Source organism: Fistularia commersonii, chromosome 25 (assembly GCF_037954325.1).
Source record: "Fistularia commersonii isolate RoL2024-O1a breed Wild chromosome 25, RoL_Fcom_v1.0, whole genome shotgun sequence".
Lineage (NCBI taxonomy): Eukaryota > Metazoa > Chordata > Actinopteri > Syngnathiformes > Fistulariidae > Fistularia > Fistularia commersonii.
In genome coordinates, this window is record NC_141308.1 from 10,288,617 (window position 1) to 10,308,655 (window position 20,039).

The following is a 20,039-nucleotide window of genomic DNA, read 5'->3' on the forward strand; positions in this document are numbered from 1 at the left end:
GCTTCCAGACATGTATTTTCATTGAACAAAGAGCATTTAACCAATCAAATTTCAGCTGCTGTTTGTTGCCAGGCAGGGTCAAAGTCAAAGAAATATGCCTGGAGGCTAGCAGAATCCGATTCACAGGCGTTCTGGCGAAAAATAAATGCCGATGAAACTGTTGATTCAACCAATCAGATTTTGAGTTGTGACACCAAGGCCTTCTAAAAGGCCACGCTAACATCAGTGTGACACACGCCTTTTGACTGGATCGTGTAGATCAGTTATTAAGGGGATGAACGGAGCACTACTGAAGGCCTGAGTGTGAAATGCACGGCCCGCAACTGATTTTACCCAATACAATATTCTGGATGAAATACAGTTTTCATCAATTCATAGATGGGCCGATGGGAGGAGGGAAACAAACATACAATTCATAACATCAGCGAGCAGCATGAAAATACCCAAGGACCCAAACAAAACATTGGCAACACAATCGAAATAATATGACAAGAATTGTGTGGGTGAAAATCACCCGACGTTAGTGTTCTAGGGTTAAGCTAACATGGACAGACACTTGTATAGCCGTGTATTTTGCTTATATATTGTGCTTATTGCGACGTTTTCTCATTTAAAAATTTGTCCTGTTGCTAAAAAGGTCCTCGGATTGGGACAGGAAGCCTCACTCTGCGCAGGGTGCTGTGCGAATGGTAATTTGTCTAAAAATGTGGCCCTGTTCTCGACCGGCGACCGGTCCACGGTGAACCCTACCTCTCGCGCAATGACAGATGAGATAGGCCCCCGGCCCCAGCGCGACCCCGAGTGCACGATAAGCGGTATGGATAACGAATGAATGAATAATAAATGAATGTTTAGAAGTCGGGCTACCATTTGTAATAATTGATCCGGTGCCGGACGGACGAAAGAGAAGAGCTGAAGAGCGGTGTCTTGTTAATGGTACAGCTGAAGTTGTGCTCGCTGGGGTGGATTATTCAAACCCCACGGAAAAAGGAAGACTATGATATAGAAGGCAAAGCAATTGCCTCTGCAATGGATGATCTTTGAATTTAGATGATGTACAAAAATAATAAACATAAGTAAAGGAATTCCATCCTTATAAAGAAACAGATCGCCATCCTCCTTTTGTGAAATGGCCGTTGTCTTAGTATCTCTGGAAAGCTGCGTGGCGCTCAGACTCGTGCAACAACCGAGGCCTTTCGGCACGAAGCAACGTGACGGAGAGATGCCGACAGCTCAGCCGATAAAACCTTGTGTTCAGGAGGTCAACGGCGAACCGGGAAAGATTCTCCGCAGACTGTGAAGGATCGTCACGGTGACTAATAGCCGCGCCATCTAACTTCATTTTCTTTAAAGGACGTATTACTACGCTTCTACAAACAGTCAGGCTGCGACTCAGCAGAAATTTGGCAGGATTCGATTACTTTCCCGATCCAATCAAAATGTGGATTCATGGATTTTTTTTTTTTCCCCCTCCTGCTTGTCGTGTCTGCGAGATCAAGAATGGCAGTCAATCCAATTACCGGCGATAACAAAGCACACTCTGTACTGCCGTGTCATTTTCTATTTTCCACTGTCTCTTCCCTTCTCATCAGCGACGAGTCCTCCTCTAGATGCCGAGATGAGATTCACCGCTTCTTCCTCCACCTCCGTGCCTCTCGCTCCCACGTCGACCCGCCTGACCCGTATTCTTCTGTAATCTCCCAAAGGGGGGGGATGGGGGGGGGGGGGAGAAAAATTAACGCTTTCGCAAAAGGGATACAAAAAAAAAACCCAAGTCCCGTCATCGCCGGAGCTCATGAAAATCTTCTCTCTCATCTCCTCCGGCTGTCTCCAGGTGAGCGGGATCAATACGTCCATGAGCAGGAAGCGAGAACAGCGCGTTTTATTCATGGTGGTGATCATGGTCATCTGCTACCTTCTCTGCTGGCTGCCGTACGGCATCATGGCTCTCCTGGCCACCTTCGGACCCGCCGGCATGGTCACGCCCGAGGCGAGCATCATCCCGTCGGTCTTCGCCAAGATGAGCACGGTCATCAACCCGGTCATCTACGTCTTCATGAATAAACAGGTAGGGGTTTTAGTACTTTTACCGCCTTCGGAGTTGGGCTCCTTTCCCGTCTATCCGGTGGAAATATTCAACCGGCTGTGTGCGAGTCATTCGGGGTCGAGTGTCCAACGTCCTAAATGCTTTTAGTCTTTCCCCGAGCGTCACGGGACGAGCTACTTAATGACATCGAGCTTTGCCGTGACGGCGTCTTCAAATGGCCGTTGTTCAAGGAATTAACAATTTACCACGTCGTCGAACCTCGATTAACCTTGGCCCACGCCCACCGCAGGCGGACTTGATGAATAGCTTCGGTTGTTGTCGTCCAATCGAGTGGCTCCAATTTTAGCCCAGTGCTGCGAGTGACCTGGGAGTACCATTATTTGCTCTGCTACTGTATTCTATTTAATTTTATGATGCCAGCAAGGGCATAAATTACGGCTAACGGAATTAGACCATGTCAAGCGAGCTCACCTGGAATGAAATTAGACGCAGCGCCGTGGTGACCTCCAGGAAAAAAGTTTTTACGTTTTTTTTTTTTTTTTTTTTTTAAATTCTCATTATTTTAGACCGGAAAGCGATTTCGATCGCTCTCATTCATCGGGACCGTCGTCCCTTCTCGCTAAACGTTAGAAAGAAAAGAAAAACGATTTAATGTAACGGATAATACGCCGACCGTGGCGGGTTGAAGCGAAGACAGCGGGTCTTTTTTTTTGGGGGGGGGGGCCGTCAGCGTTTAAAATCAGACAGACCGAAGGCCCCGTCTTCCCGCCTTCTGGCCGGAGGGCCGGAGAGACAGGAGACGCGATCAAAGCAAACAGACAGCGAGGGGCCGACGGAGGAACTCGAACATCAGACGTGATTCATCAGCCATCCGTCTTAGCGTACCTCTGGTGATTAGCGCCGAGAACCGCATCTGATTATAAATTACACAGAAAGTACTTCGACTTACCGACTAAAGATTAGGGGACACAAAGGCTCCTTTCGAAATACTCAATGTGGAGTCGATGCAAATCACGTCTTGAGTTTGTATCCAGCAACTGAAGGATACAAACTCCTCATTCTTTCATTTTTAATTGCCTTGTTAGAGCTTTGCTGTTTAACCACAAACACAACAGGGGACGAAGCAGAGCTCGGGATGATAATACGGCGGATAGAATATTCTTGTAAAAATCGTGTAAATCGTAGCAATTAGGCAAGGAAATATATTATAGTTGTGATGATTTCAAATACAAGAATACGAAGTGGTTTTTTGCTAAAAGAACTATATTCCAGTGTTATATGAAGCTACGCGTTGAAAAGCATGAGAGCAAGTTTTATGTTTATTGTTATGTGCATATCAGAGGACGACATTAAAATATTGACCGTTTAGTTAATCTTTTCTCAGTTCTCAAACCTTATGAAAAAATTATTTTTTTCCTGACAACCTTTATATCAAGTTATAGCACCATTGAAGTGATAGTGCTGTGTACATGTGTAGGCCCACTGGGGTATGTAGTCATTGTAGAAAATTATTAATCGCTGAGACACACAGACCAAAATTAGGTTTAGATTTAATATACTTAAAAAGTAGTTGCATGACTTACAATCTATCTTTTGCTTTCCAATAATATCATTCACATTTTGCATTCATTTAAACTGGCAGTTCATGGGATTCACAAGTCAAAACTCCAAATGCAACGCATTATCTGGAGCACCTGTAAAGTATTTTTTTTTTCTGATTTAATCCATTAATTAACAAATTAATCAACTCATTCACTGTTTATTTTATTTTATTTTATTTTATTTTATTCTATTTTATTTTATTTTATTATTAAATCCTGGCTCTCCTCATGTGACACTGTAACGTCCACGAAAATGAAATTTTAAAAACTAGTTATGAGGCCATTGTTAGCGAAATTAGATGCTTTGCACTCTTTGTTCAGTCCAGCCATCTGTTGGCGTGTAATGTTGTAATTACCAAGCCAAATTCCACATGTGGGGATTATTAGCGCATTTACCACACAAACACGTTGATAGATGACAATGCCGGTTCGGGCCAACATTTGATTTTTACCCAGCTGCCCCTGTGAATGAATCTAATGGCAAGTTTTTCGTTTTTTTTTTGGCCTGATCTGTGGTATTTCTGCACCTCTTGTAAGAATAGGACACCAAAGTGTATTAGAAGTAAAAAAAATGAAATCCCCGACTTTTCTGAAACTTCTAGCGTTCCGTATGAGAAAAATAATAACGGAAGGAACATCGGTTCAAAACAATTTCCGCTATGGAGGTGATATATAGCGGGTGGGAATTTAACTCTTGGAACTCAACTTGGCGTTGTTGCATCGAGATATTCAGAATTTTAAGATTTAAGGTGTTTTTTTTTTTTTTTCCTTTCTGAGATGTGGCTTAATATGACCCAGGCTGTCCTCAACAGCGAGCAGACATGATAACGCCTTTACCTACCTACAAGTTTGACATATAATTTCAATTTATTAAATGAAGCACAACACATGTGGTTTGTTGTTTTGTTTTTTTTTTTTTTCAAAAAAAAAAATCCCCTACAGATTCAGTCGATTGGATTTTATGTTCTTTACCAGGAATCCTAAACACAGGTGGAGAAATCTTATCAGTTTTCAAAGTTCAGATCCGAAGGAGCCTCTCGGGCGGGAGGTGAAACATCTCCAAGTCCAGCGGGCCGCGATAAGACTCGACTATTACTGACCGTAACCTGGATGTCCGAGAGCCTTCACCCACGTTTAAATTCTCCTGTCGACTGTCAACTTTTCGAAAAAAAAAAGCCCGACAAAAAAAAGTTGGTGTGGGTATCACGTGGAGGTAAAGGGCAATCCGGTTCCTGTTGGATCTTGCTTCAACCTTGCTCACCTTCCTCCTCAACCCGTCGCCACGGCGACGAACCTGACCTTACAGGGATGGTTTGGGGCGAACACTTCATTGACCCCTTGAAAGCCTGCCAGAGCCAAAATGCAGAGGAGGAACACTAAATGTCCTGTATGTCATTTTCAGTCTTCAATTCCTCCCAGCCCGTTACTATGGAAACTGTGAGTTGAGGCGAGTTGAAGACTAAAAATGCTGTACAGATACAAGTACCAGCTGCCGTGTGTTTGTCCCGTCGAACCATCGGCGGCGTCCGCGCTCAAGAGATCCGGGCCAGGCGTCAAAAGCGCGCACGGATAACTGCCAATCATCGGTAAGTTTACTTCCCGTTCAGCAAACGGTGTTTTGTTTGACTGCTGAGAAAATAGACGGTTTCCGTTCCGAGAGCTCCGGCAAAAAGAAAAGAAATAGCTGGGAATTTAATATGAAAACACACAGCGGGTCAAAATGACATTTATAGCTCCGGCCCGCCGTATCTGGGTGATTGGGAAATTGCTTAGCGGCAGCAGCAGCGGCACAGAACATACAAGAAAAGAGACAGTGACAAGCTAAAAATGCAAGTAAAAAATAAATGAAATAAATATACTGAAGTGTAAAAGTGCAAAGTATAATACAAAAACAAAAATGTCTCCATATATTTACCAAAATGTAACACCAGTGTTTAAATAGCAGACAATGGGGATCCTCATATTGGACCTGAGCACCGCCAGATGAACAGAAGTTACTGTAACTCCACGGTAACTAGAGTCTGCGCAAATAAAGCAACGCTTCCTCCTGGATGAGAAAGGTACGATGGTTTGACCGTATTTACGCGCACAAAACTTCGCCGTCACAAGAGACCTCACGAAAGAGTCTCGTCTTTTCTTTTTTTTGTTAAAAGTTTATTAGGACAGTGTACAATTACATTAAGCACAGAGGCAGAGATGTTTGGACCAGATTTTAGCTCATAGCTAATCACCATCCGTAGTCCCGAGAAGACAATACAAATATAAAACTGTACAAATAGACAATATATATAAAATATACAAGTAGGCAATAAAACATATATAAAATATATATAAAATATGCAAAGTGCAATAAAATAACTATACGATATATAAACAGACAATAAAATAATTAAAACCCAAGTTGAAAATGATATTGTTGTGATATTGTTGTGATATTATTAGTTTGTGTAGTAGTGTAGTAGTTTGTGATATTATTAGATTCCATCCATTTGAGGCACAAACAATAAAATGCAAGCCCGGGAAAGAAAAAAAATAATTTTAAATCGTGACAAAAAGACGTCACACAGCAGGTTTGATTTTGTCAGCTTGGAGCTGTTATAAAAGGCTAAATGGGCCGCATTTGCATACGAGTTTTCTACCTCAAATTGATTCTTTAATATAGCTTTTCACTCAAACACGTACATTCCCACCGCCGTAGAACTGCGTTTACAAAAAGGCTCGTGTCCTTTGGGAGCGACTCAATCATCGATTAATGCAGGCGGGGTGTTCGGAGCTGCAGCCGAAAGCCGAGGCGTTTGCAAACATATCGGCACAAATCCCTGCCGTGCCCTGTAACACGTTTTATCTTGTGTTACAGGAAGGATCCCTCATGAAACTGGGTTTTGGGGGGTGAATTATTCGGTCAACTTGTAAATGACGGCACGCGCTCGTCGATACAGGTGTCAGGATCACACAGCTGTCGCGCACGACCTGCCGCTCGGGGCGAAATTAGTCGTGGCGGGAGGTTTTCAATACGATAGGATTGGTTGCGCACGACATCTAACTGTGCTCCATCTAGTTAGAAGACAATATGAATAAGTTAGAACTGTTGCAGTGCAACTCTTGGAATTCCTTGCCTGATGCAGGAAAATCAACAAAACAAACTTCTAAACTGCTCATCACATGCAACAAAATTTCATTCTCATTGGGATATTTATGTTTCTTGGATTATTTCAGGAACCGTTGCTCTCTTTGACAAGTATATCGATTTTATAAGCATCAGAGTTTTTAGGTGGTTGAACTGAGTTTACGAATACATTTCTTAATATCCAAAATAGAGCATGAGGAGGGAAACAGGCGGATGGAAGAAAAATCCGTCCAAATTGATAACTACATTTAAAAAACAACAATTCAAAATATGACGTTTTCGGAGACAGAACACATTGTCTCGCTCTGTAATCCTTTTCCGTATTATTGATGCCACTGTGCTTTCCTGTTTTTTCTTTCATTTACATTCATGTTGAACGGCTCCTGGAACCGAAGAGCAGGCTCACATTGCCACGAAATATTCCCCAGAATGCTGGAAATTAAGTGTCAGACTTTCAGTCACACTGATCATCACCTGTGAGGACCCCCGGGCACGCCGCCGATGGCAGGTGTCCCTTATTTTTCCACATGTAGCGCACCAATCCCAGTCCCAAAAAACCCACAATAACCGCTCTATAAATAAGGAACTCTCTCATAAATAATGAAACCAGATGTCAACAAGTTGACAAGTGGTGTGATTTCAACCCCGTGCCATTTTATTGCCACGAATTGCCTCATCATGTCTGACGGTTTGACAGGTTGCGTGATTTGCTGAGCAAACTCTCTCGGCACGTAGTTCATGTTTGGGTTGTAATACAGGATCGAGGCATAATTTAATTTATACCTTTTTGTGTTCTATTATGGATTCCAGGAGCGATTTTGTCATCATGTTTTCAGACGTACCACGTTGGCGATCCTACACGTCTTGGATGATCGCGAAAAACGTGACTTGTGCGTAAAAAGTAGCGTAGCCGGCGTCAACATGGTGGAGAATCTCGAGTAGAAACCAAAGAATTGTCATTCTTCCCACAACCCGGAACGCCTCAAACTCTCAATTTCGACTCTCTGTAGCCCCCAGGGTGAGTCTCGAAAACCGCCGTGATTGGACCGGCGTAACTCTCGCAGCTGTCAAATCAACAAACAAGCGTGTTTGTTTTTGTGAATGATTTGGTGAAATGCCTTTAACGCTATTTGGCGCTGCGTCTTCTGCCGTTTAATCATTTCATTTGTCAACACGGCGGACTGGAGTGGCAGCGGTTGAAGAGCGTCATTCATTGCATTTGCAAGGAAACTACAAAAAAAACAACCGATTGTCATTGGACTGAACCGACCTCGACTTTTTGCGCTAAACGTAAAAAACCGAGACTTCCCATGAAACGCTTTTAAAACACTTATAAACCACTCAACATCGTTTTAAAACACAAACCAAAACTTCCAAGAAATGGAGAGGTGTCCATCTCTGGCTTTCGGTGAGCACTCAAACATAACGCGGACGCCTCGAGACGACCCTTCAAAAGCCACCTTCGACCTTTTTCCCCGAAAACCGCGGATGCATATTTCTCTTTCCGTCGCCCCGTCATTCTCCATCTGTTGATCTGTCATCTACTCGCTCTCCTCCTTGACCTTCGCCCCGATTCCCACGTCTTAACTATCTTCATCCGCTTCCATTTCTCTGCGGGGCCCATTATTGTTATCTCCTCCATCTTCCCAGCTCTCTTCAGCGGGATGTTTGAACGGCCGAGGGGAACGCCGAATCAACACTTCAGAGCGTTAGCCTCTTGCTAGCCTTCACTCCTGAACGACCTATAGGTTACTGAAATACTAACAGAGGAAACAGGGCGCAACACTTGTTGATGCCATGTGAGGAGAATATTTAGTAGTGCCTCGTGGGTATCCTCTCCCTCTCGCTCTCTAAGGGATAACAAATATTTAACTTCCGTATTATTCTTGATAAATGCAAGGGGAAAAAAAAAAATAAACAAAGCAGTGATAAATCTTTTTATAGATTCCAATCATATTTGTGTTTCTAAGTCCTGATCTGATTAGTTCCAGTCAGGGAACAGATCATGCTTTAAAGAAAAGGGCGTGAGAAATATTTGTCAAGTGCAGAAGAAATCAAACTCTATCTGATCTATAGCATGCAAGGAAGTAAATACAAAAAAAATGTCAACTGCTCCGTGTTTACATTTGTTTTAATTTCATGCAAATAGTTGTTTTTTGAATGATTTGAAAAGCAGATGTGAAACCATAAAGTGTACCCAGCCAAGAACTCCCAGTTTTATTTAACTCCGAGATGAGGCTGATAGATGATCGGTAGTAATAACGGTATCATCGGCAAAGAAATTATACTTAGCGTTTTACGTTAACTTCGTAAACAATACATTTTTCCCGGCTGTGACCGGTGTCTTTCCTTTTATGGATGCCGTCACTCTGACCCTGTCAAGCCTTGCTGACCGAAGGTTGTGTCTGTTTTGTTTTTAGCCTATTAAAAACAAAGTCATCGCGTCCAAAATGTGTCTTAAACACTTATGGATTAATTAGTTAAAAGGAGAAAGGAGCGTTCTCACAATTCCTTATTTATAAGCCAGAATGATAAAAAAACCAGGAGATGGAAGTCTTCATTACTTTGAGTTACTATTACTAATTGTCGGCTCTTCAAATTGAGTCTAAAAGTTATTAACGTCAAGTGGAAAGTCTCGGCGGCAATAAATAATAATGTTTCGAATACCTTCAAGCTTAGGGGTAAAAAAAAAAACCCGACTGTTCAAAGCTGCTTACGTTTGTCAATTCACCGTCTACCATAACACGCAGGAAGGGACGTATGCGATGCACGACTGACGACGATCAAGGGAAGTCTGAGCTTAAATTATTTTTGTTAATGAGGTCATTGTCGTACTTTTTTTTTTTTTTCCCAGAACCGCTTCCACTGCTTGATTAAAAAGTCTTCATTAGATCTGTCAAGGACTGCGAGCCCGCAGGCGGTCTGGATCCCTTCCATTTCAATTTAGCCTAATGCCATCGCTGCGCTTTAGCGGACGGATATCGTTGTCAGGCTAGTGCTGCGGTTGGGGATTTAATAGCTTTTTAAAAGTAGCGCTGCTTACAGAATGTCGTCAGTTATGGCCAAAAACACGCATGCTCAGCTAGTTTTATGCAAAGATATCAGAATTCAAGAGTAGAACTGATTATCCGCAATGCCAAAAGTCAACAATACGTCCCTTTTGTTGTGCGTTGGCGCTGACAGACTACGTGAAACGTCAACACTTTGAAGGGGCTGTCATAATACTCGCTGTGTTATGACTTGATCAACGCAACATAAATGGGTATATAAAAGCAGACGGTTCACTCAGTGAGTATTTTAATAAACTCAGTGAATGAAACACAAATGTTTATTGATTTTCAATAATGCCAGCAGCCCAAGGATGCCAATATGCCAAGGTCAGCGAAGGTCCAACTGTTTTTATGAAACACACCACCTCTGCCGCACGAGGCTCCGGGATGGCTTAAACATGAATTATCCACCGATTTCGCAATCTTTCACCAAGATGGATTTATTAACTATAAAACCTAATGTTATAAGAGGCAAGAAAAACGGACGCAAGTGAAAATTTGGTCCCCTAATTATTGTAAATGAAGGACGGAGGAGCGACTGGAAGGTACCAAATATGGCCGCTTTGGAATGTGACGGAAAACTTTAAAATCAGCAAATTCGTAGGAGAGATTGCCGAAAGCCTGCTCTCGCGTGAGGTGAACGGTTATCTTTCCAGTGGCGCTGCTCCGGGAGGTGACAGCCATCATTTGGGGTTTCGAAGTTGAAATCAGCAAAAGTAGGCCAAAACCCAGCAGTGCTCCTTCCATCCATGTCGGGATGTGAAAGAGTCACCACGCAGTTATTAGGGTCGTGACAGGAAGTGGGTCATAAAAAAGTAAAAAATAATACACTCGCTGAAATTAAGTTTATTGGTCGCTCACCAGTCGGGGTGCGAGCTATTAACCTTATACGGGTCATTCTCTTTCGAAAAGCCTCAAAGGATGATCAAAAAAACACGACCTGTTGCTTCCGTGAGAATTTCACCCAACGATAACAAAAACTGTCAGATGGGAGTAGATGCAGATGGCGAGAGATGAATTGTTCATTCCAGTGATTCCATGTTGCACGGGAGCTTAATCAACATTAATGACAGGTTTCAGAATAAATTTAGCAGTCCATATTAATCACAATCTTCAAAACAAGGTGGCCTGTCGGAGCGGTTTAAAGGAGGACGTGTTTTCTGTGATACGTTTTGAAATCCACAACATAAGTTGTCACAAACAGATACGGCTTGATTCTGAACTTGGTCCGAATTTGTCGACCGCTAGCCTTTATTTATTGATTTTAATTGATTCGTTTGATGTTTTACTGGATGCTCATTCACACTTGTTTCCTTTTGGTGAATAAATGCCGCCATTTTCATAAGATGGGCTGACAAGGAGCGTCACCGTATTTGGCACTAATGGGAAAATGTAGTAGACTATAAGTATACATAAACCTCAGGAAGTATACTAAGTATACTACGTTTACTCAAGAGTGACATCTTCACACACCACTACTGTGATCTCTGTGTTTCTCTTATTTCTTTTCTGCATGGTTTCCTTTCAAGATACCTTCAATTTGAAGAAAAGTCCAAGAAAAAAAAAATCCCTGAATGAAATGTTTTTTTTTTTTTTTTTTCAAACTGCTGCTGGGGCGTTCAATTATTCAGAAGCTTCCTATCTGTCCATCAGCCAGACTGGATACCTGGACTTTGAGCTGGGTAACAAGGGGCTTCTGTCTCGTGCAGAGACTGGTGTAAAACAGGAAGATCTGCATGAAATCAGATTCCTGAAACTTTCAGATCTCTGTCTCGGATTGAAAAATGTATCAAGGGGACATTCACTATTTATTCTGGCCTGACAACCGCTGTGCACGTTTCAACGCCTGGCGGAAAGCCTGACCTGTCTTTCCGATGTCTCCCAGCTGCAGTGGCGTTTTTACGACAAAGCATTAACGGACTCCGAACGGTGTATGTGAAATTACTGCATCAACTTTTTCGATCACAAAAATATCCACCGTTACTCCGATGGCACGCAATTAAAGCAACAAGCAAATAATCCCATATTTTTTTTTCTGTAATCTGATAAAATGCGATAAAATCATGTCGCCGAAAGTCCTTTGTCAGTGTGAACGGATTGTTATTAGCATCACGGCGCTAACATGATGGGAAACAAGGCTATAAATCCCGATATTGAGTAATGCCAAAAGTTGACCAACAATATAATCCCGGGAAGCCTGAATATTATCATCGCTATCATCTGTGTTTTCCTGACCGTCTTCACCAATGGATCTGACCGTTTTTTTTTTTCTAATTCGAGAGGGAGTTTTCCATCATCTTGTTTTCTTTCTTTACTCGCCTAAAGTGAAATAGCGTAGTTGTTGGCCAACTTTCATCAAATATCCAAGTGCAGCAGGGTGCAAACCTTTGATAGCAATCTCTGAAGTTTGATACAATCCAAATGAGACCCTTTTTTTTTTTTTTAATCGGACTTTGCAGACTCCTACGAACATCAGTTGCGCACTTTCTCATTTCCAAAACTTGATGCCTAGTTCGAGCTGCCGGTGCATTGAGGGAATAACTGCGTAGGCATAAAGAGCAGCTGCAATGTCAATTCCTGACCAACCAGGGGGAAATTACGATGAATAAAGAGCAGGAGAGCTTCTGGTGCGATTCTCTTGGTCTCATACTTGGATTCAGGTCTAAATTTAGCCCGATTTTGGACACTCATATCCATAGCAATGGAAAGTGCTATACAGGTCAGACATGGAGCAAATAATTTATAAATATGCTTGAGTAGGCTTGCGGACCTTGCTGTGTTTGCCAGTTTTAGAAGACATTTAATGATTCGGGTATCAGGGAAAATAATGGCCCGCAGCTGAATGTAGGTTGCCGGAGTCACCGCAGGTCAGTGTCTTTACTCAAATTGAATATGAGCCACACTTGACCTGAAATGACAGCAGGCACGGTCAACAACGGGGCCAAAATATTAAACTGCAATGAGTCGCTTGTATGGCATGTTTTAAAAATAAAAGAGTATTTTCACAGATAGATGACTCCCAAACTTTGGCTTGCCACTTGAAGGCTGTAATTGCTATCACCTCAATGTTTATTTAATGAGATCCAGAGGACTTTGCCAAATGAATTAAGACAAATGATCTGTTTTGGTTTTAAAATGAGTTGAACACATAAAGTTGAAAAATGTCATCTTTTGACTTTCCTTCCCGAAAAAGTCAAGTGTCATTTAGCATTAGCGTCTCAGCGGTAGCTATTTCGAGCTACTCATAAGGGATGTTTATCGACTGAAAGAAGACAAATTTGGCTTCAGTCTGACTGACGTCCCCGCCCCCCCGAAATGTGACGGTCTCCCTCCTTTGCAAATTCTCCCCGTTTTCACCGCATTTCATCAAAATCAAGCCGACGGGACAGAAAGACGGGAAGCAAGATGTGATCACACCAGATCAGATGCAAACAGAACAGGAGGCTCATTTTTCACATGCAAAGATGACATAGAAAGTTAAAATTGAAAAGGACCTGGAGCAACGTGGTAACTTGACGGTCTCACCAAAGATTAGGTTATAAAAGCTTATTTTATAACACATTCACCCGATTAATTCACTGACGGTGTTAAAAAAAAAAGAAAAAAAAAAAAAGCAGGTTCTTACGTTTCACCGAAGACGCAATTAGTGAAATGTTACATGGTAATTTTCCAAATAATTTGTGTCCCTTGGCTTATTGTTCCATGTGAAAAGGTTGATGTCGAAATTACCCCGGTGACAGAATAGTGTCACGGGAGTCGGGGGGGAACTCATTGAGCGCGAACAGAAGTCCAATCAATCATTATTAATTGTAATTACGTCAAAAGTTTACTTTTGTTGAGTTTGAAAGAGCAAATTACGAGGTGAATTATTTCCCTTTCTGGTAAAAGCAAAAAGGAAATGGGGTAATTAAAAGGACTTCCGCCATGCGGCGATCACATTGCGCGGTAGTTTTTACTGTATTCAAACAAGGTAGAAAAGCTAGACTCTCCTCAGCGCCTCCTCTTTTCTGTTCTACCTCTGTGGTCTTTTGTCTTCCTTATCTGATCACGCGCTTGCGTTTTATGCCCCAGTTTTACAGATGTTTCCAAGCACTGCTGCATTGTGAGACCCCTCGACGAGGTTCCAGCATGAGGAGCTCCTCCAAGGTCCCCACCAAGGCCATGAGAGGCGGCGGGCTCACCGGCCCCCGTCGTACCAATGACCTCTTCATGGTGGCCTCCCTGGGTCAACCGGCCGCTACGCTTCCCCAACTGGGCCCGACCGGTGAACCCACCATTGATCTGACCAAAGGCCCTTCATCAGACATCAACAAACCGGTCGTCATGTCGTTGGTGGCCCATTTTGATGGGTGATCTCCGGCAAGGACCGCGAAGTCCCAAAGTCCCTGAATTGGAAGGCATTAATAATTAGAGAGGTGCCGAGGGCCGTAGCCTACCCAGCCGCCTGAATTTATCATAACTGTTGCATCAGCTTGGCCTAGGCTGGGCGACGTGATGGACGAGTGACAAAGAAAAAGACTCCGTGAGACATCAGACATCAGGGCCTCTGAGTCTCTGCCGGCAAAAAATACATATATATTTCTCTATAGAAGCATTTCAAGAGGACGTCATCTGGAAGGCACTTTCTGACCGTTTTGGTAGCAGAAGAGAATTCGTAGGGATCATTTGCGCCCTGCGATATCTTGTATTCGGTGAGATATTCACTTCTTACCAGGAATCAGCAATCCGTTCAGTTTGCAGGAAGGTGGATTGTATAGTTTTGTATAGATTTGTTATAGACTCTGGTACCAAAAATGACGATGGCACATTTATGTTATTTATCTAAAGAGTTTAGTTTAGTTTGTTGTTTTTTTTTTGTTTTTTTTTTTTGTTTTGTTTTGTTTTTTGTTGTTGTTTGTTAGTTTTTGTAAAGCAGATATGACAAAAAAAAAAAAAAAAACACCACGATCAGAGAATGTTCTGGTAATGATTGTTAAAGTATTGACGTGTTTGTGTTTCTAACCCTGTGCATACTCTCTTTGATTAATCACTCGACACTTTAAAATTGCTTGAGGGGTTTTTAAACGAATGAGGTCGATGACCGTTCTATTGTACATGTAGCATTGCTAGCATGCTAGCAGCATTTAAGGTTTTGTATGGACTTGTGACATAAACGTCACAGAAATAGGTGCATGACGGAGAGCTACTGTATATTTTATTTTTCCAATACCGTGCATGTGTATTGCAACGAGAATAATATGCAAAACCGGCAGGAGAAATGCAGTAATGAGAAATAACTGACTGCACAGAATTTCTCTGCGGTGTTTGGTATAACCGGAAGAAACTACTAATGCTAGAGTATCTGGGATGCTCCTCTTGGGGGTCATTTTTCACGGTTTCTAATCTGATATTTTCACAGTGTATATACGACGGTGAAATTTAAACTTTTTAACTTGGAGTGGGGTTTGGGAGGGTTTGACCCAACCCCAGCATCAGGGTGACCCGCAGATACGGTAACACGTCAGGGCGTACGCCCCTTTAATTTACCCAAGTCACAGCAAATCAGTGCCTTGCTCTTGGGCACGCAGTCTGCAGCGCATGTGGACGACGTATTAGCATTTACTCATAATTTGCACACTCTTCAAGCTATTAGCATTCTAGAAAACTACTTTGTTATGCAATCATTTCATTGGAATAATGAAACAAAAAGAAAAGATCTTACAGAATGAAAAAAAAATAAATGAATACATACTGTTTTGCCAAACATAAAAAGGATGTTATCAGAGTTCAATATTTTTAGATGGGATTTGTTTTTTTTCTGTATATATTGGTTGTCATGTGCTTGTTTGCATCTTGTTCGCGTTTTTTGATTGTTGAGCTGACAATTTCCTTCCTTTTTCTTTTTTTTTTTTTTTCCTGTAGCACAACGCTAATGGTGGGGATTTTAAAAGCGGTGCTCTGACGCCATATTTCCAGTGAATGTACAAGCCATCATTCGTGTGGTACTTTGGCTACTTTGTACAAGTTTTTCCATAATCACTTTTACCACGTTAACTTCCTTCTTTCCTTACGTGCCATGGAGATCTCGTAATACATCAGTGTGCAGAACATCGGTAAATACCAAAGCTCAAGAAATTGTACTATTTTTTCGAGTTGTGTTGTCAAATAAAGTTTTCCTTTCTTTTCTTTTACTTTCTTCCTTTAAATCTTAACTCGCGTAGGTTTTGTCAGGGTTGCAAACGCGTCGGAGAGAACACTGTCCGAGTCAAAGGTTGCATTTAAATGTAGGGCGCAGAACGAATGCATTCATTTGTATGTTTTTGGCCGCAGAAGGACTCCAACATCATGAAACAATAGGCTAATAAGCCTATTGCCGAGAAGCGCTATCCAAATATGGACCTCGGTTCAAACTGGAGGACACAGTGGTTCCGATACACACCGCTTTCAACTACCGGCCATCGCAAACCAGCACGGGATCTTCACAGCGTGGGCCAGCAGGCGTACAAAGAATATGACAAGAGCTGGCGTTTACCCGCTCTGCCACACTGGACGACTGACACGGTGGACGACTGACGGCGCGCTTCAGATCACGCTCACCTCCGGTCTCGTCTCATGTTTTCGCCGGAAAGGTTGCAATTAAAATTTCTTTCTTTTCACCCGATCTCCCTTTTAACTGTGAACATCCATGAAGTTTCCCCCTGATGAGCCGGTCGGAGAGGGAGAGCGATACCCACCCTCCGCCCCTTCCCTATCTCATTATAACAAACTGTGACAGATAATTGTGAACACCCCCACGTTCTTTATTTCGCAGCGAGTTTAATTTAAAATGACACATATGTACTCCCGTCTCCATTTGGGATGTACACGTTGACACTCTGTCACTTACTTGGCAACCTCTCCTTCTGATGCCGCCAGTAGCTTTGAAAGAATCGTCAGCAACGGTCGCCGAAAATATTAACGAAGCGCTCGTCTTCTTCTTCTCAGCCTCAGCCAATCATCTGCCCCCATTGAACCCTCTCCTCGGCATCATCTCCGACACCGACGAATCTCAATCTCGCCTTTTACCCCCTCCAAAAATCTTCCCTCTGGTCCTCCTGCCTGGCAACTCCACCTATAGCATCCCTCTGGCCAGATAGCCGAATGTGTCCAAACCATCTCGCCAGGACTTTATCACCTTGAATGGTCACCTTGAATGTTTACATTTCAAACAAGCAGGATTTGCTATCTTTGATTGATTTGCAAACAAATCTCAAAATTTAAAGAGTCCGAAAAAAAAAACAAACAAAAAAAATGAATGTTCTATCGAGGGGCGTCGCGAAGCGTCACGACGATTCGTGTCTTACCTCGATTGCGACTTATAAGCCACTTTCCGTGATTAGTGCCCGTATCAGCGTTGCCAGTTATGCTAGATATTCAGGAATAATTGCAAATCATGGTTGAATAATGTTATGTACCTGGACGGGGCTAAAATATGAGTTTAGTGCTTTTGAGGGGTGTAAGTAAGGGGGTTTGTTTGGCAGAACAGTAAAAAACAAAGAAAAAGGGCAGCATAAATCCCGGTTGCTATTTTTCATCTGTTCATGGAAACGTAAGAGAACCATCTCCGCTCTGCCCATATATCACACACAGTTTGTTCTCCTTAGGCTTACGGAGCACCGAGCCAAATCTAAAACCGTAAGGGGTGCAGTTGCCTTTTCGGATAAGCCTGCTGTGTCCAAAAACCATGCCGGGGCCGGAATGGAAAGTGAGGTACAATGAAGACAAAAAAAACGCCAATTCTAGACCTGATTGACAGGGCGTGAAATTCCACAATCCCCCCCCTCAGTATCAAAAAGCCTGACGATGGAGCAGAAAAACTCCAGCTTCGAACATTTCCCGTATGAGAAAAAACGGCCGGGTGGTTATTTATCGACAACATGTACGTTATAAAGCCGGCCGAGTATTTCAGGGACCGTGCAGAGCTCAGCCGTCGGTCTATTGTTTGCAGTGAATCATTACCACGGGCTTCTTTGACTGCGGCCGTTGTGAACACTGTCTTGAGTGATCATGAAATGAGACATCTGGCCCGTGGAGGATTTCCGATTTGCGTCACGGGTCTTTATCCTCGCGTCGGAAAGCGACGCCCCCACCGCGCAAGAATCTTGACAGTTACAGTTGTCGATTTGGACGAAGCGACCAGACAGACAATTGTAATTTTACAATTGCGGCAGCCGATTCAAGTCAAGCCTTTGATTGACGTATTCAGAAATAACACTTTAAAGCCTAATAACCTAAGAACTAAATATAACTCAATCGGCTTCTCCGGGGTGAGTTTCCGCACTCGCATCTGGTTGAGTAAGTTAACGCCAGCACCTTTTTAATCTACCGTCGGACTCCTTGCCAGGGAACCCCGAGGAGGATCCGGTGCCCGATGAAATACGCGAACCCTCCGGGGATTCTCGGTCAACCGCAGGACAGCCTACCTGTTGGATGTGCACGGTACAATTATAGCAGGAAGTTTCCAGGGGGGGCCAACTAATATGGTGGCATAGCCGACTCAGCTGACTCCTTCTGACATGGAAGAAGCAGCAGATCCACTCCTCGCTCCCCCGGTTGTCTGATCTCGTCCGATTTCTGGGGCTCGGCCCGGCCACCCCGCGGATGGAGCTCATTTCAGCCAACCTCATTCTTTCAGTCAACAGCCTTAGCCGGCGACCACGGGTGAGAGTTTGGCCATATATAGAGACAAGATGAGATCTTTGCTTTCCAATTTCGCTCATTCCTCACCCCGGCAGCCTCCTTCAGCGCCCGGATGACTGCTGGAGCCGCAATGATCTGCGGGTCAAACTCACGATCCAGCCTCATTTGTGAACAAGATTCGAGAGAGCCGCGCTCCGCTCGCTTGGGATGGCAACTCTCTTTCAATTTAGTAAATCCTTGCCTCCGACTTTGTGGAGCCGACCCTCATTCCGACTGCTTCACTTTGTCCCGGGGCCAGTCGGAGACCGCGGTTCGACAATAACGGGACCCACGAAAAGCAAAAGGGATTTCGTGAAGCACAAGACTAATGATGGTCTTCAAGAAAATGTAAACGTATGCAGGTTCAAGAAACATACGGGCAAAGCGAGGCGGGATGTATGTTATCCATGAAAGTAAGATTTACTGTCCAGAAGACAAACTTGACTCTGCACTTTTGAAAACCAGACGAGATTTTTGGGATTCAAATACCTCTGAAAAAGGTGAATTTCAAGTGACTTAATTCAATTAACCCTCATATTATGTTAAGGGTCAATTTGACCCATTTCATCCATTGACCCAATGGGTCAAATTGACCCTTAACATAATATGAGGATTAAAAGTCATACAACAACAACCAAAAAAAGGGTCAGTGTAGCCAGACTCAATATTTCTGCCCCTGAGAACAGACCGATGCTGGGATAGGTTGGATCTCAAAGTTTACCGACTGCACCAAAAGAACAGGCACGGCTTCCGAATCACAATTGGGACATCCTTTTGGTACCAAATCGTCGGATCATTTGTTTATTTTATATCTTTATATTTCACCGAGTTCTAGAGTTTGTCTACAACAGTTGGCGTTAAATGCCCACAGGGCGAACCGACCAGCAGCGGTTATTGAATTTGCAGTCGAGGTTCGGGTCCAATCGTCCCCTCGGAGTTAAGGGTCGGATTAATAAAAAGCCGCCATGAGTATTTGTCTGTAATCCCATGATGACAAATTTCTAGCCCGATGGGACGGGTCTCCTCGAGAAAAAAAAAAAAAATCATCCAAAGAGCAGAAAAGAATCTCTGGTTCCAGGAGAATGGAAATTATGTGAATAATGGCTTTTGTATTCACTACATCTTGGCTCTTTTTAACACCTGCCCAACAATGACAGCCTTGCTTTATCTCTCCGGTCTGGCTCCAGAAACCAGATTCTGTTATAATAATAACAGTAATAATAATGATATTATTATTATTATTATTATTATTATATATGTATTTTTATTAATAGTAACGGGATGATTCCCCATTCATTTTCTTCATTGATATATGAAAGAAATATTGGTATGATGAGCCTCAAGCCCGATACCGAACCACAGAAATCACGCAATGACAATAATAGTTGTGAATATTATTTCAGAAGTGAAGCAATTATAGCAAAAATCCCAATACACAATCTCAGCAGAGATTCTCATCCGTCCTGGTCATCGCACTCGCCGGAAAATCTGATCATAGCGACCGGACTTCTCGTCCG

The 20,039-nt window shown here is 42.9% G+C and overlaps 1 protein-coding gene across 1 annotated transcript in view; it reads left to right on the forward strand.

Moving 5' to 3' along the window:
• The window catches only part of LOC147219227 (vertebrate ancient opsin-like), a 76,158-nt gene extending 58,540 nt beyond the window's left edge, over positions 1-17,618 (forward strand). The window contains exons 3-4 of the mRNA XM_086172152.1: positions 1,835-2,068; positions 13,897-17,618. Coding sequence (XP_086028278.1) covers positions 1,835-2,068; positions 13,897-14,178 — 516 coding nt within the window. The 3' untranslated portion in view covers positions 14,179-17,618. The remainder of the gene's footprint in view (positions 1-1,834; positions 2,069-13,896) is intronic.
• The last annotated feature ends 2,421 nt before the right edge of the window (positions 17,619-20,039 follow it).